Here is a 24,019-nt window from a genome sequence, read left to right on the forward strand (position 1 = left end):
CTTGCCCTTCCTCTTCTTGGCTGCGCCCTGGGCCACTGTTTCAGGCTCAAGGTCCTTCTGACCACCCTCTTGAGCTGCCATGGACTGTGTGGCCAGGCACACCCACTCAGGTAACCCAATCATCTGCAAGTGTGACCTAAGCTTCACCTCTTTCCAGATAGTGTGCTCCAGGTTGTTGCCCAGCAGACAATCCACATGCATGGATGGATTCCCAGCTACCTTCAGTAGACCCGAGACCCCCTCCACCCCCACTCAAAGGGAACCATAGCCACTGGGTAGTGGCTCTTACGGTTGTTAGCAGCAGCAACTTGGTGGAACGTGTTGGGGACTACCTGCTCTGAAGACACCAGATGACACCAGAGGGTTGTCATGCTGACTCCTTAGAGCCTTCACCCTCCCGCCCACTGATGAACACCTACTGACTGTAGTTTTTAGTATTGTCAGGCAAGTGGGTTCTCTGTATCATCTCTCCATCCACCAGGGACACTATGGTTAACTGCACCCCCCAGGACTATCTAAGGACCTCTCCTTCCCAAGCGCTACACTAGCCAGCCTGGGTGACTCCCCACCGGTAGGGGGTTGTGCCCCCTTAGGACACTTTGCAGCTCCCTTGAAGTGCCCTTCCTGCTGGCACCCATAGCACTTCATGGGAGCCTTCCCTGCAGACTTGTTCTCATGGAACCAATTCTTCTTTTTCTCAGAGGGGAGTGGAAGCCCTATCTCACAGAACTAGTTTACAGAACTCTTTACTCTTTTTGTCCTCCCCCTCCTTCTTCTGGTGAGGACTCTACCCACTCTTGGCATAACCTCCCTCCTCCTCCCAACCCCCAAGATACCTTCTTATGGACCCAGGTGCTAACCCAGCCGGTCCGCCTTCTTGGCAAAGTCTCTTGGGTCAGTGAGCTTTTATCAAAGCAAAGATGGAACAGGTGCTCTGTTGAAAACAAATTGTACAGTCCCCGGTAATCTTTTACCTCACTGCCCTTCACCCAACCATCCAGTGCCTTGCAAAAGGAATCCACACCATCTACCCAGGTCTGTTGGGAAAGTTTCTGACTGTCCCTGAACTTCTGTCTGTACTTCTCTGGGGTCAGAGCAAACATCCAGGCTAGGACCTTCATGAGGGAATACCTCATCCTGTCTCTCCCTTCTAGGGCCAGTAGTGTCCCTCCTGTCCTAGGTATGTGCTGCCGCAGACTAGCTCCCCAATTCTCCTCAGGGACCATGTGCAACTGTAGAGCAATCTTATAGGCCTTACACCATTGGTCAATGACGTCTCCCGCCACAAAGTCAGAACCCAGACCCTTGGGTATGTGGACCCCAGTGCTTAATCTGAGCGAGTGGTTTCCAGTGCGGGAACACCAGCACTTATTTTTGAGGGCCGGCACTTAGCTTTCTGTATCAGGTATTTACTGCGAGCAAAAGACACATAATGGAAAGACAGAGGAAGAGAAAGATGAAAAAGCGTCAAAGTGACAAAGCAAAAAGCTGCAAGAGTGATCTGAAGGGACAGGGAGTGGCTGTAAATGGATTAAAGAGGGCAGAGATGGCTTTAGGATTACAGTGCCTCAGTATTCTGTGCTTGCACATTTAAATGTAGCAGATGCGTGTCTCAAAGGAGAGCTGTAGGCACCATCAGGTTTTTATTTACAAATTAAGCACTGGTGGGCCCTCATGTTAGAGGGCACAGAAACATTGCTGAGACCATCACTGCTGGACTCCACCCGTCTGACCTGGATGTCCAGCTCTCTTAGGCTCAGCCCCTGAGCCAACATCATCTTTTTCTCTTCCATGGCCAATCTTTTTGCCTCCATCTTTTTCCCCAATTTAGCCAGCTCCAGCTTTAATGTCCTCTCCTCCAGCCGGTCCACCAGCTCCTCCTTGGACAGGCTCTTTGACGACACACTGCTCCCTGCCCTGGAAGTGGCCCTCATTCCTGGGAGTAAGTTGCTTGACTTCCCCGCAGACACCAGCCCAAGGCCTCCTCTCAGACCCTGGTCCAAATCATCCTCCACATCCAGTTCTTCCTCACTCTCCTCTGAGGGCTCATTTGCTGCATCACAGCCTTCTGAATTGGCTCTCAGTGCCTTTTGCAATTCGGCGTTTGTGCTCCTTGCAGGAAGCCCAAACTCCTTACAGAAATCCTTGAGCTGGGCCACAGTGTAATCCTCAAGCTTGGCCAGCTCAAACTTAATCCTTGCAGGTGCAGATGCAGAACCTCCAACCAGAGACATGATTTAGAATAAAATAAAAAATGCCAATTAGGGGGAATTGAACACTTAAAAATACCAACTGAAGAGAGTAAGAAACAAATGCCAGTGGGGGTTAGAGACAATCGATTTGAATTGGTCTAGGTGTCAGTAGTAGGGTACACCAAATTACTGTAAGGCACTGCACAATGAAAGATCCTATCCTTACAGCTGATCACCAACGTTAGAAACTAGGTCTCTAGTTGGCAGAGGTATGCACCCTGCCCAAGTAGAGACCACAAACCTATGCAGGATAAGTCAGATACACAACCTAAAATAACTTGTGCTCATCCTCTGGTAGCTTGGCACATAGCAGTCAGGCGTAACGTAAGAGGCAATGTTTAAAGTATTTGTGCAACACTTAGTTACAGTAACACAGTGAAAGACACTGCAAAAAAACGACACTAATTTAAATTTAGAAAACTAGAGAATGTTTATCGAATAAAAAAAAAAGACCAAAAACGACAAAAAGCCAATCCGTACTTCAAGAGATATGCAAGTTTTAAAGTAATAGTTCCTTCTCCTGGGGAATCAGAATGCTCACGGAAAATGCTGGTGTTCCCTTTAAGGGAACTACAGTAACGTTCTTATGGGTGAGTACAGGAAGGCACTCGGGTTTATGGGCTTCGTAGTAGTCTTCCGACTGATCCCAGGGTCTCAATACCACTAATCCAACACGACCCAGGGAAATCAAAAGAGGCCACATTGGGTCTCACCAGGCGGGACTGCCCCCAGAGGTTCAACGTGCCCAAGATGGCCCAGGGCTGACATCGGCAGGATGCCACGTCACTAGGCAACCTTTGGCTTCTCCGGGCTAGCCTCCCTCAACGCTGCAGTATTAAAACCGGTAACACTCCAGATGAGCTGTTTTAGAGAGGCGATGGAGTGCTACACATGCACTGATTTAATTACCTCTAATTTAGATTTGTAGTATGAAAATGTATCTTACATGAACGTCATGACAGGCTTGAATCTGGTCTCAACGAACTGTGGAAACTCCTGGACTGATTAGAGAGTGTGTTGTCTTTTCAAGCCTCTATACTGCCATCACATAGACACAATAAGTACACAAAACAGTGATTGATGGAATGCTTGAATTTATCTCAGCACCTGGTAATTACTCAGGCCACCTCCCAATCCATTGTTATTTAGCACTCCATACCACCTCAGTTTGGACCCAGCCATGTGCAAATCAGTCTTGACCCTGCTCCAATAGGAAAAGTCCAGCCTGAACTGCCAAGCCTGGCCCTCCCTGACCCAGAACACAAGCAACCCAGGACCGGTTTTGCACTAGTGATGAGCTCATCAGCTGGGTACAGCTTTGTTCCAGTGACACAGTGTGCACAGGACCTACCTCTGGAAATATCTGTCCCACTTAGGGCAACACGATTAGTTTACAAAACAGTGATGGGTGGAAAGTTTGATTTAAGCTCAGCCACTGGTAATCACTCGGTCCGAGTGTCATCTAGATAGGTAATAATCAGTAGGACCTCGATTTTACTGGAGTTTTGCTCTTCTTATGATGTTTACTTGCCAATATCTCATAATACAGGGTTTCTCCCTTTCCGAGTTAAATCTTGAGGTCACTTTGCCTTACACAACATTTTATAACAAGTTAAGAACTAATTTCTAACAAGTTTAAATACATGAAAGATTTAAATTTCTTCACTTACTGTGCGAAGTCTCTACAAAAGCCTTCTTCACCTCTTTTAAGAGCTCTTCTGCCACAGCAGGCAATAGAGTTTCCATTTTGTAAAATCTTCGCAGCCCTTTAAAGGAGAAATATACTGACAGTCAGTGGGTGAATAACACCAATATAGAAAGTGGCACCAATCATTAGACTCTGAAAACACATGTAGGCAGAAGTGTTGTTTGAAACCGACATAGATCAACCAGCAAAATCACCTCCTTTAATAATTTTGGATGGCAATGTTGTAACTCTTTCCCATTGGCATGTATTGATCAATACAGATTAAAGATAGCTTTCAAGACCGTTGGTAAAAGCTAATATATTTTCATAGAGAAATTAAAATCAACCTGAGGGCCAAAAGAAGACGGAATTGGAGAAATGTCGCGATTAGCTCGTTATAAAATATTAATGGGCTGTTTGTGGATACATTTTGAGTGTGTAGAGTGAGTTACCCGAAGGATAATGGCTTTTTCACCAAAAGCGATGTTGGGATATGTTGTTATATGTTCCCTTTTGTTGCATCCTCATTTTCTAGAGTGTGTATGCCTATGTTTAGCGTCCTCTCGAGGGCCATTCTTGAGTTTGTGTATTTTCCTTTCTTAAAATAGGTTATTTACATATTTTGTCTCGTATGTTGATGCTAAGTATGATGATTTACCTATAATAAAATTTTATTTGCAGTTAAAAACAGCTCCTAGCATATGTTGTATATCATTTCCATTGCATAAACAATGCAATTTGTCAACACTGCCAAGAACAGTTGCTTAGTTTTAGAGCAATCCGGTACCCCTAGTGATCAGCACACTCGGTTTGCATCTACTTATTGTTCATTAAAATACTTCATGTCCACAGGCAAGTCGGAAACTGGATTTCTGTGACCAGCCCAGACGTTAAGATGTGTACTTGGCTTCCTCACTCCATACAATCAAGCAAATACTCCCAACGCAAACAATACGTAACAAATGCACAGAACCCTACACTGGCATTTCTTCCTGTGCCACACTAGAAATAAGTGGAGGTCAATTACAGCACCATATACATGCCACAAAAAGGTGTTGACTATTCTTGCTGCCTAGTCTGAAAACGAGGCTTAAGGTGAAAAAAAAACTAATTTACGTGATTTTTCAGTTGCAAATAATTCCGGATTTCCATAAACTACACACCACTGGTTAAGGTTGAAAATGTATATTAAATGTACGCCGCTTACAAACACTCTCAACGGGAATACCCATTACTTTTTTCTGTCTGAGAATTGTGTTTCACTCTGGACTTGTATGGAGTAAAAACAAAAAAAATTCCTACTTCACCATCTAAAATATCGAGATCCTGGTTTAAATAAAGGCAGCTTGAGTGTTATCAGCTTCCAAGTGAAACTTTAATCAATAAAATGCATGAAGACTAGCCAGTAGGCAAGATATGTATGCTAGGAAAGACTAAAAAACTGAGCAATCCCAAGAAACAGATGAAAGGCAATCCGCCGGAGAAAAGCAGTTCACTGTTCTTCAGGAAGGACTAAAATTTAGTGCAGTAAACCAGGTGTCTGCCTACACTGGGTAGCTAATTACAAAGAGGTAGGATGTAGGGTTGACCGCAGATGACAGATCTAATATAACTATGGTAACAATACACCAGCCAACCGATTTGTCAGAACTGACAGCTAGCCCTTCAGCATGTTGAGTTTACTTCAACATCAAAGAAACCATCCAGGATAAGCTTCAAGTCAGGCATGTGAAAAAGCTGCATTGGAAAGCAAATACCACACGCGCATACGTACATACAAACCAGGCTAACCTCAGACCACTCATATCAGGGTTAACCTCCTCCACTAACAGAACTTTGAACTGGTACAGAGAGAGCTGACCAAAAGGGGTGGCAAATGTTACAATAACCTGTGCTACTCGCACCCTGAAGCCAGCAGGGATTTGCAATAGTATTCTAGATGTTTTAAACAGTATTAAACACAAAAGTCAGCAGTGCAGTGTCTCTGGTGGACAAATATTTAAAGTAGTGGCATTATAGGGAAAAAATATTTTTTACCACCTCCAACTAGAGTTTAGAAAGCATGTGGACCATCGAGTAGAGAACGAATAATTGCCTCGTAGTCACAGTCATCGTTATTTTAGAAAGCCTAATCTGACCTCTGCATTTTATTTTTCTCCTGTGGTTGGTTGCCTCTGTCATGTCTAATCCAGTTCATGTTTAAATCATTTAGCTGCATTTAAGTGTTGGGGCTAGGGCTGTGATTGGTTAGTTGAGCCAGGTCTCCCACTGGCTCTATGGTTAGGATTCTGATTGGTTAGGGTTAGGGCTAGGGCTAGGATTCCTTGGCCAATAGGGGGTATTTAAGCCTAGGGTTTAGGGTGGAGAGGACAAGGGCATCGAAGACAAGGGCGGAGAGGACAAGGGCAACTGCCAGTTCAGGCCTGGTCGTGCCTCAGGCCAGAGATGCTGCCGAATTTCTTCACTCACCAGTTACCACCTTAAGCCCTTCACATCCACTAAGCACCCAAGCACAACATCAGCAAAGGCATTCTACTCATACTCCATAAACAAACCTCATACACATGTCATTGTCTCAACAACCACTACAAACCACACCCATATATAATTCTACCACAACACTATGGCACCTTCATTATCACAGTAATCACAACTGTATTCTATACCACTAACACATCCCCAACACAACATAAAGCCACATAATACATAATCTTAATGCATCCAGACACTATTCAAACAAAACACCACCTGTATCCTCTACTTCCTAACTGACCCCTTTTTATCCTGACAAAACCTATACTTAGCCTTCCATGACACCATTCACCAACACCCTCCTCCTCTTTTTACCAATTGCACACAACCATGCAGTCCTTACACTTCACCCCACCACATATATTACATCTTCCAGTGATCAAATCTAACACAAACACAACTCGTCCAGCCCCTCTTACACGCCAGATACACTTCTCCAAAACACATCACCACCCCCTGTACTATTGAAACACCACTCACCAGCAATAACTCACATAGAAATCCTTCACAGAAAACCACTACATCAATAGCTTTTCTCACTACGCCACAAAAACAAAAACACACACACCAGCACATCAAAATAACACAATCTTTCATAATACTCCCGTCACACCCACTCCTACCCTCATGACTACACTAATAATACAAATCCTGAACCAACTTCACTCCTAAGTTCTCAATCTTCACCAACATCCACCACCAACACCCCAACAGAGCAACATTCATTCACCCACCCCTCATCCAGTGCACAACGTAGAGCCTTAGAATATGATCCACATTCTCCACCACCACCACCCCTAACCCATACTCCTTCTACCTTAAACAGACACAAACAAAAAAACATGCCACTGTTCACAAATTGCCGGTGTCAATACACAACAAGGCTACTCTACAAAAAAAAAAAAAAAAACTCATCATGTCACTCGCAACCACCATCTCCACCACCGACACATACAGACACAACAAAATGCCTTCTAAGCCTGCTGGATGAGGAACACAATATAGAAGAACAACACTATTATGGCCTTCATACAGTTAATATGAGCACTAATGACACACCTGCTATAAATTCAAAATATACTAATCACTCTTCTACAAAACAAAATTACACCACCACTAAAACACAATCTCTAAACTGCCTAATCATAAATGCTCGATCATTTACTAAAAACAAGCACCACATCTACGACCTACTCACTGACAGTCACCTGACCTAATCTTCATAACTCAATCACGGGTGAAAGATGACGTGGCCCAAGTGTTGCATGAAGACGTTCCTCCAGGCTATCAAACCACCACACAAAACGGTATAGGCAAAAAAGGAGGTGGACTAGCTCTTATCTTCAAACAAGCAATAAATCTCAGCAAACAGACATCTCCGTACAAGGTTGCGAGGTCCTCATCACTAGGTGAAACCCTACACCAACATCCTCCTGTAACTTCCTCCTCCTTTACAGACCACCACATAGCAATTCAACATTCCCAGGCACATTTCTAGACATGGTTTCAAACCATATAACACTATGCTCCAACCTATGCATTCTTAGGGACCTAAACATTTGGTTTGACAAATCTAATATGCTCCATCCAAAAGCTATCATCATGGGCTTAGTCACATTGAACCTACATCAGATTGTACATAATCCCACACACATCACTGGACACATCCTGGATGTCATTTTTGCAAACCCTGAACTAGCTACCGTTCAAAGCATCACATCAGTCACATAGTCAGACCACCATTTGGTAACTTTCCAACATAAAACAAAACAAATCAACACACCCAAGACCAACTTACATACATACATCTCATTTTTCCCTCTCCCTCATTACTTAGACAGGGATCTCCGTCTCCATACAAAATTATGGGTAAGAGGAAGCACTCCAAATCAAATAACTTAAAAGATAGTACATCTATATTAAAATATATCTCAGGGGCGATGGGAATGTTAGATAAACAAATTGCTACTGTTGAAGAAAAAATGATGAGGTCTAGAGACCACTCCCCTGAACCAATAGAACCCGTAGAACCGCATAACAACTCCTTACAGAGTGAACAAGGCGATAAGAGCTTAGAACCAAGGTATACTAACGGATGTATTAAAGACACCTCTAATTTAATCTACTCCTTGGACGAAATTTCCCCTGAGGCCAAACGACCAAGGAAACTGGAGGTGGGTTTGGATGATAAGAATCCTAATAAACTCCCAGTTTTAGGCACAACAACTACTCCAATTTAAAAACAATCCAAGAAACCATCCCGAAAGAAACCGTCAAATAACGTAGGACACACGACTAGATCACTCCTTATTAATCTACATGAGTTAGTAAACACTCTGAAATCATCTATAGGCCTCACTCTGGATTCTATTCTGGAGCGCCTAAAGGGAGTGGAGAATAAACTTGAGGAAGGTCTAGAACTAATAAAGGTCATACAACAGAAAGATTCACACCACGTAATAAAGGATTCTAATATACCATCTTAGACCAGGAAAAACCAGGAAAACAACTCCCAATTCTCTTGCAAAACGGGTCAAACAATATACGCCCGAATTTAGATCCCCTGAGAAAGACATCATTGCAGCCACCAGTTTTTGACTCGAATCAAACTTCCCGGCCTTTACCCCCTGCTGCTACAGCTCATGACCCTCTCTCTGATCAATTAGATTCAAACTCTAGATTAGCTAAGAGAGTAGGCAACAGCTCATTGAGGACTATGACTACTCAACCCTACGTAAACTCAGTGAGGAACACATTTAATAGGACCAAACCCCCAAATATATTACATTGTCCAAGTGATTTATTACATCTCCCTCCAGAGGTCACACCCTACGTAGTGGTCTTGGCTAACGTCCCATCGTTAGGCAATCAGCAGATAGAATCATGGACGACACTGAGAAATAAGGCCCTCAATTGGATAGGAGTCCGTCTGGGCTCAGGTATGGTTGGGCCCCTTTTTGACAATATAAAAATGGTCAGGAGAGTTAAGTGGATAGGCAGCAGTAAGAAAGTGCTGGAAGGTGACTGCGTGGTCCTCTCATTTAGGTCACCAAATTTAGTGGACAAACTTATCCACGAAATAGGAGCCACACAAGCCACTCCCCAAGGAATTTCACTACTACCCTTAGGTTTTTTCTATCAAAGATCAGCAGGAAATAACCCCAAAAGCCCACAACCAGTAAGAGTAACCTTAAAAACATCAGATTTCCCGATAGGGCGCAACAGATTTCACCCCCTCACGGCCTTAGAAGACATAGATTGACTCAATAAGAATCAGACAGTCCCTCCAGATGAACTAGCCCAGACAGAACACAAACCAGGGCAGGCTTCAAACAAAGAATATACATCTTATACAATAGATCTTATAGTAAATAGGTCCCAATTCCATCCAACCCAGAGCAGTGCCCCCAGAAATATATCACAGCCATCTGGCGATGTCTTACCTCTCTGTACACCAATGGACCAATATGCCATCCCTAAACAGAAAGTGGAGTTTGCTCTACTGTTCTGGAACATTGCAGGTCTAACCAATAAGATAGATAATGAGAATTGGGTGAACTTTATAGAAGAATATTCATGTATATGTCTTCAAGAGACATGGCTATTGAGTCCTCTTCACATTAATGGTTATAAAACATTTCACATACCAGCTGTTCAGTCCAGGCACGGTAGACCAAAAGGGGGTCTATGTACATATATCTCTAACAAGTTGCGACTAAAAAACCTAGAGATGAAATTTACAACCTCATACTACCAAATGATAGAGGGTAACTTGGATCATAAGACTCACCTAGTCATCATTAACCTTTATAACAATGCAACCCCAGGAGAGTTTGCTAATATCCTAATGGAGATGGGAAACGATTTAAAAAAAATAACAAGTATCAATAATAACCGTGAGATCTTTATGATTTGGGGTGGAGACTTTAATGTCCATCCCTGTAAAGAAATCTCAGATAAGGTATGTGGTTGGGATCCCGAAGGCAGTGGCTTAAGTCTACATTTTACACATAACACCCAAGGAGACGCATTGAACTTACTGGCTCAAACCCATAATTGATCCTTTGTAAACGAATTATATTCTGCTGAATCCCAGTTTAAACCAACATACAACGGAAGGGGCGCGAATACTGTGATTGATTACGTTCTAATGTCAACCCACTTCGCTCACCACCTTGAGAATTATACTTTGCATGACATTGCAATCAGTGACCATTATCCTCAGAGTTTGAATCTCCTAATAACCCCCCCTACAGCAGATAGAGTTGACAGGGCCACCCTGATAGATGATATTGAACTAATGCCGCGTAATGGATATACTTTGAAATGGCCACAGATTGACCCCGAATCCCTGCTGAAACAGTTACTAAGTGACTGCAAGTATGCCTTTGCAGACTGTTTAAGTGAGAACCCAGACCCAGGGCGATGTTTAAGTGCCTTCACACTGATTATGCAATCTATAAAGAAAGCCCTTATAACCAGAAGTGGTAAGCCGGGAAAAAAAGGGCCACTGGATGGTTCGATCATAACTGTTCACAAGCACATAGGAAATTGAAAAAGGCTCTAAGAGCCCCAAAAAGATCTACAACTGAGATTCGTAAGCGTAGACAAGAATATAAAGCAGCAATGAAGGGAAGGAAATTGACATTAAAAAGAACCCTATGGGAAACTCTACACAAAGCCAGCCAAACGAAAGATAACATTCTTTTTTGGAAAACAATCAATTCTCCTGTGCTTGGGGATAGAAGCTCCCCCAGGATGGAAACAGCGATTTCTGAAGAAGACTGGATTGCATATTTTTCTAAAATATATTCCCGGGTTAGCGACGCGAACCTTACGTTTTCTGTACATGATCAACCCCTCCAGGAAGATACACGCCTGTTAATAACCCCACAATTTAGCCTTGAGGAGGTAGAGGAAGCCATAACCTTAAGTAAATCAGGGAAAGCTCCGGGCCCCGATGGTGTTCCGATCGATATATACAAGGCCAATATCCAGTTATGGGGGCCCGTACTGACGCAGTCATTGAGAGCCATTTGCATACAAGGTCCCCTACCATCTTGGCGAGACTCTAATATAGTCCCAATATATAAAAAAGGTGACTGCCTCAATCCAGCCTGTTACAGACCAATCTCTTTGTTGGATTCAACAGCTAAATTAACAGGGAGAATTATCTTGAACAGGTTACAAACTTGGGCGGAAGAAAAGAGTGTGTTATCTCCTGTCCAATATGGATTCCGCAAAGGAATTGGGACAGTAGAACAAAGCCTGAATCTAAGTATTATTATAGGAAAGTATACAAGGATTAGAGAAGGTAACCTGCATCTGGCCTTCATCGACCTATCATCAGCATTTGGTTGTGTTTTACATGACAAACTATGGGATATTTTAAGTACCATGGGGGTAGAACCAGCTATAATTCAGTTTATACGAGAAATGTATACAGGATGCAGTGCAAGAGTGAGGTATGGCCTAAAGGGGGAAAGTACTCGCCCTTTCGGCATACATAGAGGCGTGCGCCAAGGTTGCGTTCTTGCCCCGTTTTTGTTTTCAATGTATATAAATAATTTAGAAAACGTATTGGCTAGTAACTGTAAAGACCTACCCCAAATAGGCAAACGTGCTGTTCCGGTTTTACTCTACGCAGATGATGCAGTTTTAATGGCCAGGACCCCGTTAGCCCTACAAAAACTCCTAACTACCTGTATCACATTCATGTCACAACTGGGTCTCACTGTCAATCGCTCAAAAACGTTCATTATGAACTGTGGCGGGAAACGCGGCAAGTCCTATAATATTACTACCGCAGATGGGAGAGTAGAAATTGCGCAAACCTTTTCTTACCTGGGCATAATGTTTGACAAACAGAGTTCGTGGGCTAACTGCAGGAAGATGAAAAAAGCTCAGCTTATTAAAACAACGGTGGCTTTAAGGCTTTTCTCCAAAAGGATAGGGGGGATCACCCCGCCAAATATAATAAAAATTTATAAAGCCAAGTGCACCCCAGCTGCCATGTATGGGTCTGGAATTTGGGGATACACCAATTGTAATCTGGTGCAGATGGCTGAAAACGATTTTATGAGACATCTATTGATGGTACCAAAAGGTACATCATCATACATTATCCACTCAGAACTGGGGCTCCCCTTTATTACTGACTTGATAAAGATCCAATCCTTATTGCTATGGCACAAAGTTTGGACCTCGGAACATACTGAACTAAATAAGGCCATTCTGACTGACTGTATGGAGTCCATATACGCAGCAAGGGTGCCCTGGCTACGATACATTATGACCTTCTTTGATAACATGGGCAATTAAGCCTATTACACAAACCCAGCCTCGCTGGGGGGAAATCTCTAGGAAGGACTTGACTGCTTTGGCATTAAAACATCTAGAAGACCTACGATGGGAAGTCGAATCAAAAAAGCCTACCGTCATTTATAATCAAATAATTTTGTCAACAGAGGCCATTCAGCCTTATTTGACAAATGTGATAATCCCCCGCCATCGTTTTGTTCTCACCAGATTGAGGCTAGACATATTCCATCGTCTAGTGACCTTTCCAACTATGAATGACTGGAGTACCACCCTGAAGCCTTGTCCATGCGATGCAATGGCACTCCAAACCACAATTCACGTAGTTTTATTTTGTAAATTCTATGCCAAGCAAAGAAAGCGCTTAGTAGCCCCTCTTCTAAGGTTAATCAATCTCCCCCAGTGTCGCACCGCGTATGCCAGCCTCCAGGTGCTATCCTCGATTGAGATGTGCGGAATCCTGGCCAATTTTCTATGCTCTGTATTAAACACAAGAAAGCGCATGGGGGCAGCAATGTAATTTTATCTAGTCCACCCAATGGTTAGTTTTTAGGGCATTTTCCTTAAAGAATTTTAAACATTTCTCATTTATGGATCTTTTTATTATTGTAAATTATTAAATATTTTTAGCTTATTTATTGTATTTATTGTATATTGAAATGTAGAATATTTGATACTTTTATGACTTGTGGAAAGTCGAATAAAGTTTTTGTACTACAACATACATCTATCTACCACTGAACAAAGTTAATTTTGAATACAATACTTAGAAACCCAACTAACAGCCAACACAGATTTAGACACAATAAATTATGTTAAAAAACTTTACGAATGGTTACAGGAAGCTTTCCATATCCTATTATCACTCAGAAAAACAAAAAACAGGACAGAAGAAAACAAGCACCTTGGAGAAACACAGAACAAAAAAAAAAAAAAAAATCAGAAGGATTCAACAAACTTGGCTCAAAACAAGCAACATTCAAGATAAACTTCACTTACACAAACTTAACAAAATGTACAAATCATAAATCAAAAAAAAAAAAAAAAAAGGTACTACTCAGAATTCAAAATGCTATATCTGCAAATAAAGAATTTTATAAAATTCTCAATGAATTTCAAAAACCTAAATGCACAGAAGGAACTCACCGCATTATTCAAGAATTCACAGAAACTGGCAAATCATTACACAACCAGGGCAGACACCTTGGACTCCAATTTAAAACAAACGAAAACCACCAACACCAACCATTTCCAAAAATCCCCTCCAAGAGTAAGTCAACCCAGCCTATGAGGTCCTTCAAACAAATATCGCAAAGTGAATTTATGGATCTGGTCAAAGCAAGCTGACCTTCCGGCTACGCTTCTGACCCTTGTCCACAACACATCTTCAAGAACATTCTTTTATCTACCTCTGCTGCAACACAAGTAAGAAGAATCATCAATAATTCTTTAACTACAGGAATCATTCCTGAAGACCTTAAAAAGGCATACATTATTAAAGAAAACAAAAACCTGGACCTGCGTGACCCCAACAACTACAGACCAATTACAAATGGACCTTTCCTGAGCAAACTGATAGAACGAGCAGCTTTTGCCCAGACTTCACAATTCACTGAAGATAACTCCATACTCTCAGACTACCAAACTGAATTCCGCCCATGAAGAGGCACTGATTCTGCCCTCATCACCATCTGGGATGATCTTAAAAACACAATAGACCACAATGGAGTTGCTGCACTTCTTTTCCTGGACCACTTCGCTGCCTTTGACCTAGTTGACCAGGACACCTGAATGCAAAACTATAAGAAGCCGTCATGGGAAGGGGGGGGGGGGGTCCTTGACTGGATCACATCCTTACTTCAAAACAGAACAAATGTCATCCATACTCCCTCTTTCTCATCCAAACCTTACTTCACAAAAGCAGGGTCCCTCAAGGCTCAATCATCTCACCCATGCTTTTCAACATTTACATGATGTCATTACCGTCAATAATCAATTAATTTTAACTCACATGCTACAACTATGCAGATGACACACAAATACTCCTTAACCCCTTCGCTGCCAGGCCTTTTCCCCCTCCTGAGCCAGGCCTTTTTTTGCCTATTTGGGGCAGTTCGCGCTTAGGCCCTCATAACTTTTTGTCCACATAAGCTAACCAAGCCAAATTTGCGTCCTTTTTTTCCAACATCCTAGGGATTCTAGAGGTACCCAGACTTTGTGGGTTCCCTTGAAGGAGGCCAAGAAATTGGAAAATACAGTGAAAATTTCGTTTTTTTTCATAACAAATTGAAAAAGTGGCTGCAGAAGAAGGCTTGTGGTTTTTCCCTGAAAATGGCATCAACAAAGGGTTTGCGGTGGCTAAACTCAGCAGCTTCCCAGCTTTCAGGAACAGGCAGACTTGAATCAGAAAACCCAATTTTTCAACACAATTTTGGCATTTTACTGGGACATACCCCATTTTTGCAATTTTTTGTGCTTTCAGCCTCCTTCCAGTCAGTGACAGAAATGGGCATGAAACCAATGCTGGATCCCAGAAACCTAAACATTTCTGAAAAGTAGACAAAATTCTGAATTCAGCAAGGGGTCATTTGTGTAGATCCTACAAGGGTTTCCTACAGAAAATAACAACTGAAAAAGAAAAATATTGAAATTGAGGTGAAAAAAACATAAATGTTTCTCTACGTTTTACTCTGTAACTTTTCCCTGCAATGTCAGATTATCGAAAGCAATATACCGTTACGTCTGCTGGACTCCTCTGGTTGCGGGGATATATAGGGCTTGTAGGTTCATCAAGAACCCAAGGAACCCAGAGCCAATAAATGAGCTGCACCCTGACGTGCGTTTTCATTCTATACCGGGTATACAGCAATTCATTTGCTGAAATATAAAGAGTAAAAAATTGCTATCCACAAAACCTTTGTATTCCAAAAAGGGCACAAGATAAGGTGTTGAGGAGCAGTGGTTATTTGCACATATCTGAATTCCGGGGTGACCAAACTAGCATGTGAATTACAGGGCATTTCTCAAATAGATGTCTTTTTTACACACTCTCCTATATTTGGAAGGAAAAAATGTAGAGAAAGACAAGGGGCAATAACACTTGTTTTGCTAATCTATGTTCCCCCAAGTCTCCTGATAAAAATGATACCTCACTTGTGTGGGTAGGCCTAGCGCCCGCGACAGGAAACACCCCAAAGCGCACGTGGACACATCCAAATTTTGGAAGAAAACAGAGGTGTTTTTTGCGAAGTGCCTACCTGTAGATTTTGGCCTCTAGCTCAGCCGGCACCTAGGGAAACCTACCAAACCTGTGCATTTCTGAAAACTAGAGACCTAGGGGAATCCAAGATGGGGTGACTTGCGGGGCTCGGACCAGGTTCTGTTACCCAGAATCCTTTGCAAACCTCAAAATTTGGCTAAAAAAACACATGTTCCTCACATTTCTTTGGCAGAAAGGTCTGGAATCTGAGAGGAGCCACAAATTTCCTTCCACCCAGCGTTCCCCCAAGTCTCCCGATAAAAATGATACCTCACTTGCGTGGGTAGGCCTAGCGCCGGCGACAGGAAACACCCCAAAGCGCAACGTGGACACGTCCAAAATTTTGGAAGAAAACAGAGGTGTTTTTTACGAAGTGCCTACCTGTAGATTTTGGCCTCTAGCTCAGCCGGCACCTAGGGAAACCTACCAAACCTGTGCATTTCTGAAAACTAGAGACCTAGGGGAATCCAAGATGGGGTGACTTGCGGGGCTCGGACCAGGTTCTGTTACCCAGAATCCTTGCAAACCTCAAAATTTGGGTAAATAAACACATGTTCCTCACATTTCTGTGGCAGAAAGTTCTGGAATCTGAGAGGAGCCACAAATTTCCTTCCACCCAGCGTTCCCCCAAGTCTCTCGATAAAAATGATACCTCACTTGCGTGGGTAGGCCTAGCGCCCGCAACAGGAAACACCCCCAAAACGCAACGTGGACACATCCCATTTTTTGAAAGAAAACAGTGCCTACCTGTGGATTTTGGCCTGTAGCTCAGCCGGCACCTAGGGAAACCTACCAAACCTGTGCCTTTCTGAAAACTAGAGACCTAGGGGAATCCAAGGAGGGGTGACTTGCGGGGCTCGGACCAGGTTCTGTTACCCAGAATCCTTTGCAAACCTCAAAATGTGGCTAAAAAAACCACATGTTCCTCACATTTCAGTGGCTGAACGTTCTGGAATCTGAGAGGAGCCACAAATTTCCTTCTACCCAGTGTTCCCCTAAGTCTCTCAATAAAAATGGTACCTCACTTCTGTGGGTAGGCCTAGCGCCCACGAAAGGAAATGGCCCAAAACACAACGTGGACAGAACATATTTTTTCACAGAAAACAGAGGTGTTTTTTGCAAAGTGCCTACCTGTGGAGTTTGGCCTCTAAGCTCAGCCGCCCCGGGAGGGGGGGGGGGGGGGGGGGGGGGGGGGGGGGGCAGAAATGCCCTAAAATAAATTCCCCCCCCCCCCCCCCGGAGCGACCCTTGCCTACGGGGTCGCTCCCCCTGCGTGACATTGGCGCCAAAAAACAAATCCCAGGTGTCTAGTGGTTTCTGCCCCCTTGGGGGCAGATTGACCTAAAATCGGCCAATCTGCCCCCGGGGGGGGGCAGAAATGGCCTAAATACAATTTGCCCCCCAAGGGGAGCGACCCTTGCCTGATGGGTCGCTCCCCATCTCTAAAAAAACAAACAAACAAAAAAAAAAAATTGGCCCTGGCGCCTACAGGTTTCTGCCCCCCCCCCCCGGGGGCAGATCGGACTAATATTAGGTCGATCTGCCCCCGAGGGGGCAGAAATGGCCTAAAATAAATTTGCCCCCCCCCCCGGGAGCGACCCTTGCCTACGGGGTCGCTCCCCCTGCGTGACATTGGCGCCAAAAAACAAATCCCAGGTGTCTAGTGGTTTCTGCACCCTTGGGGGCAGATTGACCTAAAATTGGCCATTCTGCCCCAAGGGGGGCAGAAATGGCCTAAATACAATTTGCCCCCCAGGGGAGCGACCCTTGCCTGATGGGTCGCTCCCCATCTCGAAAAAAACAAACAAACAAAAAAAAAACCACAACAAAAAAATTTGCCCTGGTGCCCTGAGGGTTCTGCCCTCCCCTGGGGGCAGTTCGGCCTAATAATAGGCCGATCTGCCCCCAGGGGGGGCAGAAATGGCCTAAAATAAATTTGCCCCGCCCCCAGCCCCCACCCCCCCCCCCCCCCGGGAGCGACCCTTGCCTAAGGGGTCGCTCCCCCTGCGTGACATTGGCGCCACAAAACAAATCCCCAGTGCCTGGTGGTTTCTGCCCCCAGGGGGCAGAAATGGTCTAAATACAATTTGCCCCCCAGGGGAGCGACCCTTGCCTGATGGGTCGCTCCCCATCTCTAAAAAAAGAAGAAAAAAAAAAAAACACAAAAAAAAAAAAATTTGCCCTGGCGCCTAGAGGCAGATCAGACTAATAATAGGCCGATCTGCCCCCAGGGGGGGCAGAAATGGCCCTAAAATAATTGCCCTCCCCCCCAGGGAGCGACCCTTGCCTAAGGGGTCGCTCCCTTTGCGTGAAAAAAGAAAAAAACTCCCTGGTGTCTAGTGGTTTCTACCCCCCTTGGGGGCAGATTGGCCTCATCAAAATAGGCCAATCTGCCCCAAAGGGGGGCAGAAATGGCCAAAATATAATTATCCCCCAAGGGGAGCGACCCTTGCTAAGGGGTCGCTCCCCACCAAAAAAAAAAAAAATTAAACATAAAAAAATAAAAATAAAAAATGGTCCCTGGTGCCTAGAGGTTTCTGCCCCCCCTGGGGGCAGATTGGCCTAATAATAGGCCGATCTGCCCCCAGGGGGGGCAGAAAAGGCCTTCCCGAAAATATGCCCCCCCCTGGGAGCGACCCTTGCCCAAGGGGTCGCTCCCTTTTGTCAATAACAATAAAAAAAAAAAATCCCTGGTGTCTAGTGGGGTTTCAAAAGCCGGATTGCAAGCAATCCGGCTTTTGAAACCCTCGGAGAGACTTCAAAGGGAAGGAAATACTTTTCCTTCCCTTTGAAGCCCCTCCGGGCCTCCCAAGTGATTGAAAAAGAAATGCTTTTGCATTTCTTTTTCAATCGCGGAGGGAGGCCCCTGTGACTAATCAGCGCGCACGCGCTGACGTCACATGGGGGGGGTGGGGGGGGGTCGGGGGTGGAAGGGGAAGGTCTTCCCCTTCCATCCCCGACATGGGGGGGGAGGGGGGGTGCACGGGGGCGCCCTAGCGCGCCTCCAAGTTCCCCTGTGCCATGGACGAGATGATCTCGTCCAAGGCACAGGGGAACTGTAGCCTTGGACGAGATCATCTCGTCCAAGGCACAGAAGTGGTTAAACTGTAATGCCCCAAAGACATTGGAAACTCGCAAATCTTCAATTGTCTCAGAGTTGTTGATCAGTGGATGGCATGGAGCCATCTCAAACTGAATGCTTCCAAAACAGAAATACTCACATGTGGCGATTGGAAAAATTATGAACCACTTCACGCCTGGCCTGACGATCTGGGACAACCTCCTAAAGTACCTAAGGAAGTTAGAAACCTTGGAATTACCACATACTCCAAGTTAACAATGAATGCTGTAGTGGACAAATTAACAAGATCAAACTTCATCACCATGAAAACTCTGCAACACATCTTCACCTGCATTGGATTTCCACACAAGGTGCAGGCTACTATCTCTCTTTTACTGCCTAAACTGGATTACGCCAATAGCCTCTACCATGTCTCATCTCTATCTACTATGAAAAAAAACTACAATGCATTCAGAACTCGGCTGCCAGACTACTCCTACATGTAAAGCCACAAGCCCCTAAATCTCCCCTGCTTTGATGGCCCTACATTGGTTACCAGAAGATCCACCTTCTATCTGCTTTGTATCACCCACAAAGCAATACATGGAACAGGGCCGCTTTTCATCAGGAATAAAAATCATTAAATCCATTAAAAAAAAGAAACCTCTGCTCAAGATTGGCACCCCGCCTCAAAACAACACCATACAGGAAAAATACAATAGGTGGTACATCGTTCTCTGTTCAAGTGGTCAAACTATGGAATTCATTACCCCCAAATATAAGATCCACGGATTACTAGCTTATCTTCAGAAGACTACTCAAGAGTTGGCACTTTCCAACATAACCACCATACTCAAACAGCAATGGACTGCACATCCCTGTATATGTACACATTTCTAATTTAATGATATGTATATGTCTAGATATGTGTATTTCTTTGTACAAATGTGGAATAACTATTTTATTTTAAAATATATACACTCTTTATGCCTGTTTTTAAAAGGTATATTTTACTTACTGTTAAATGTATATATGTATGTGTAGATGCAAGTAGAAGAACATATATATTATGTATATGTGCATGTATGTATATGTGTATATTAATTTACACTTAACATGTTCATAGGTCATAGTATAGTTTCTATACAAGTTGTTTGATTAGATGCTTAAAGGTATTTTTTTATTTCGTCTATCGCAATAGGTAAATATAATCTTTACTATTTATCTACAAGCATTTCACAATTGAAATATAGTTGAAATATAAAATAAGGTTATAAAAGTACACAAATAAAATTAACTTCAAATACTGCAACTCTTAAAAGTATGTCTTTATACGATACAACTTAATTCTCAATATATTATATTCCTTACACACATATTCCTTTACTATGTAATCATATATCTATTTATTTATTACTTTAGTTCTACAGTACAAGAGGGGAAAAATACTCTCTGGAAAGCTTTACTCTGTCTCACCAGCACCTTATACCTCTATCAATCTATCCTCTATCTTCACTCTCTGGCTCATCACAAACCCATTCTGCTACTATGAGCCCCAAAGTAACCCATCCTAGACTCTTGCCTCCTCTATTTATCCTTTAAGTCATACCAAACCCCATTTTACTACTATGATCTCCCCATTCCCTTTCTACAGACTCTTTCCTTCTTCACCTGCCCATTACTCATCTGAAACTCCATCTTGCTACTATGATCTCTCAATTAACACTTCTGTATTCTGCCCTCCTCTAGGTGTTCATTATTCTATTCAACCCAACTAACACAAGTGTGTCCTATGCCCAAATTAAATCATACCCCCCCTATACTAATACTGTAATAATATTCCCCAATACTAATCCACCACTAATCCTTTTGGGTTCTGGAGTAGCATGCTACTCGCCGAAAAGCACTTCAATGCCTCGTCAGGGGTAGTAAGAGCTATATAAATACAATAATTACAGTGCACCCTAATTCTGTGGGTACTAATCTACCCAGAGAGCTCTTAAAGTTCAGGTTAAGATTAATTAACTTGCAAGGAACAAAATTGACATGAGGAAACCAAACTTTCATCATGATGACAACTAGCTCATTGACTGACATTCTTTCCCATGGAAAGGACCAAGATATGGGTGGTAAGAAAAGAAGAACATTCATAATCATGCAAATAAAATGCCAAACCAGGATGGCTATAGGATACATTGAAACAACTATAAAACAGTGTATTCAGATCCCAAAAAGTGCTGCAGTGAAAAGTTTATATTCAGCATAAGTGCTGTAGCAAGAATGTGGTCAAAGATCAGGTATGGAAGGCCAGTTGTTTGAGTTGTAAATATCACCAGTGCATTAGTCTGCCAGCATCACAAATTCATGTTGGAATTGATAAGCACATTTTTATGTGCATGGCAAAATTGTAGGGAAGTAAACGACAATTAAACAATGTGAAAAGAACTTGTAGGATATCTTGCTAGCAAAATCCCTGCAGATGGCATGCAGGGTAAGGTGAGAACGGAGACCATCAGAAAATGTGTAAAGAGGACAGCAAACCTTTTCCCACTAGTAGTTAGTCTATTGACACACATGGCCCATATAAAAGAGTGATCCATATTTTAAACTCAAAACTTAACATTTTATTTATTTAGCTCCATAATTATAATTATCGGCAAAAACTGCAAACAGCACAACCCCTCTAGAGAGCCCTAATAGAAAACTGGGTAAGTGGACACTATGAGGACATTTCCTAGACATTTCATAAGCGGAAAGCTGTAGAAATTTGTGCCTGGAAAACAGTGATGACGCAGAAAAAGAAGGACCAACATTTATTCATATATTATGTAACCAAAATCGTATAATGCAGTGTGATTTTAGTAAAGAAAATAATGTACGAGGGAAATTGTGCCCTCGGAGTAGTTCGTCAATATTATAAACGGGCTTAATTAATCATGAAGAATTGAAAATTGTAGTAATCCGTCATAATTGCAAATGTGTTCTATGATTTCTTGTTGAAACTGTTTTATGCTTAGCTTAAATTTAGTAGAGGCTTTGGCCTAGTCGCTTGGCCTCAAATTCAACTGTGTGGTTATTTTACTTGAAAAAAAACATTATTCTGTATTTTTCCAGTAGAGATGACTAATACACTTATCTCCAAGGTTTCGTGCTAGGCCGGTTTCATCCCCTCTGATCCAAGGTCAGTCTCTGCAGGTGCGGACAATAAGAGTACTGATACCGAAATAATTGGCAAACCTTGTTGCAACTTGTGTTCCAAGGCTCCAAGGACATTGTATGCATAAATGAGTACTAGGAGAAAGACACTTCATTGGTCAAAGTGAAGCCACCCTATGAACCCTCCAATGGAAGACCCTGTTGAATTTGGAATGTTTCTTACTTAAACCCACCGGACAAAGAGAAGTCAGCCATTTTCCTTGATGCCATTTTGAAGCCAAATGCCAGACGCCATCTTGGACGACATCTTGATGCCCATTTCTCTATTCTAGAGAAATAGACTTTTGAAATTCTCACCCTAGAGACTTTAACTTTAATTTGTCCCCGTCTTGCCCATGCAGTAACTCTGCCCCTTTCTCCTTGCTGCTGCAAGGAAACTTGCCCTTAACTTTGCCCCTTGAAATCTGCCCCATGCTGATCGAACCGGTACCTGAAGGACAAAGACTTTCTTGAATGCTGATTGTATTTGGTAATTATGAAAGGATAATTGTATTATGCATTGTGTTTTTCCTTTTAGGTACCAACTGCTATTTTGATAGGGCCCAAGCCAGAAGTTTTCCAAATTTGTGTTGACTAAATTCGTTTTGCATGAAGCCCCACATGCCAGTGCTAATTAGAGGCTAGTCGAGGTATTCATCTACTGCACCATGCTAAATTGAAATCTTGTTATGCTGACCGATGTATGAAATTAGTCAAATTCAGTTGCTTATATTAGTGATTTGTATTGCTATAACTGAATGCATTATAATTCAGATTTTGCGTAGATTACGTTTCTTCCGCCGCTATGGACAGCTAGTAATTTTCGTATACATATATCATTTGGTTTTGAGACTTATATACATTGTGCTAGCTTTGTTAATATAGGGAAATAAACTCACTAACTTTTAATAAACTAGTGTGGTTATTCATGACTGAAAGGTCATGGTGCGCCGAAATACCATTTGTTATTGATTCCTAATGTGTTATTTTGATGTATAAATGGAGTATTGGCTATCGATTACCATAGTCATTGATTATTGGTTTAAGCGATCCGACTATTCTAGGATGAGGAGAGCCCGACTCGGTTAAAAGGTTCACCGTCCTCCAACGTGTCCAGGTACAGGGAAATTTATAAGGACTGGACGCGTTATCAGTAGATGATAGCAGAGATTGATGGTTTCGCCCTTTGGGACCCCATCCGAGCAATAGACAGAGTTAAGTTAAAAAATGTATTTGATAAAACAAGTTGGAGAGGTGATGATGCCCTAAGTCCCCAATGACTTTCCAGGGATCTCGGAGCTTGCGAATGGAGGACATGGAGGTGTGAGAATGTTTTCGGCGTTTCTAGTGACGGTATGAGTGAAGTTAAGGTTTTGCGCTTGCACAGCTTATTGCCGCAGATTGAGAAGTTTGTGAGGATTTTAGGGGGTTACGGACTCCAGTTGAAGTTTTAGAGGAGTGTGACTCCGAAGTGTGAGAGTAGGAGAGTCGAACTTCACGTGTGTAGCGCTTTGTGCAGGAAAAATTGCCCACGTGGTTGTTGATGTTGAGACGGGCCCTCAAGAGACTGGAGTATGTTGAAAAGTGTATGAGACACTTGATTGATGTTGTAATCTGTTCGGTTTAGTAGGTTGATCGGGTGTGGTCAACAAGTCGGTATGAATATTGAGGCATGAAAGAAAATTTTCGACTTTGAGATTTGACGAATTCTAAGG

The 24,019-nt window shown here is 43.0% G+C and overlaps 1 protein-coding gene across 6 annotated transcripts in view; it reads right to left on the reverse strand.

The window, feature by feature from the left end:
• ZSWIM7 (zinc finger SWIM-type containing 7) overlaps positions 1 to 24,019 on the reverse strand; it is a 541,174-nt gene that overhangs the window by 479,136 nt on the left and 38,019 nt on the right. For all 6 annotated transcript variants that reach the window (XM_069226289.1, XM_069226287.1, XM_069226291.1 and 3 more), the window contains one exon: positions 3,923 to 4,018. In XM_069226289.1, coding sequence (XP_069082390.1) covers positions 3,923 to 3,998 — 76 coding nt within the window. In that variant the 5' untranslated portion in view covers positions 3,999 to 4,018. The remainder of the gene's footprint in view (positions 1 to 3,922; positions 4,019 to 24,019) is intronic.

The sequence above is a fragment of the Pleurodeles waltl genome, chromosome 3_1 (genome assembly GCF_031143425.1).
Source record: "Pleurodeles waltl isolate 20211129_DDA chromosome 3_1, aPleWal1.hap1.20221129, whole genome shotgun sequence".
NCBI lineage: Eukaryota > Metazoa > Chordata > Amphibia > Caudata > Salamandridae > Pleurodeles > Pleurodeles waltl.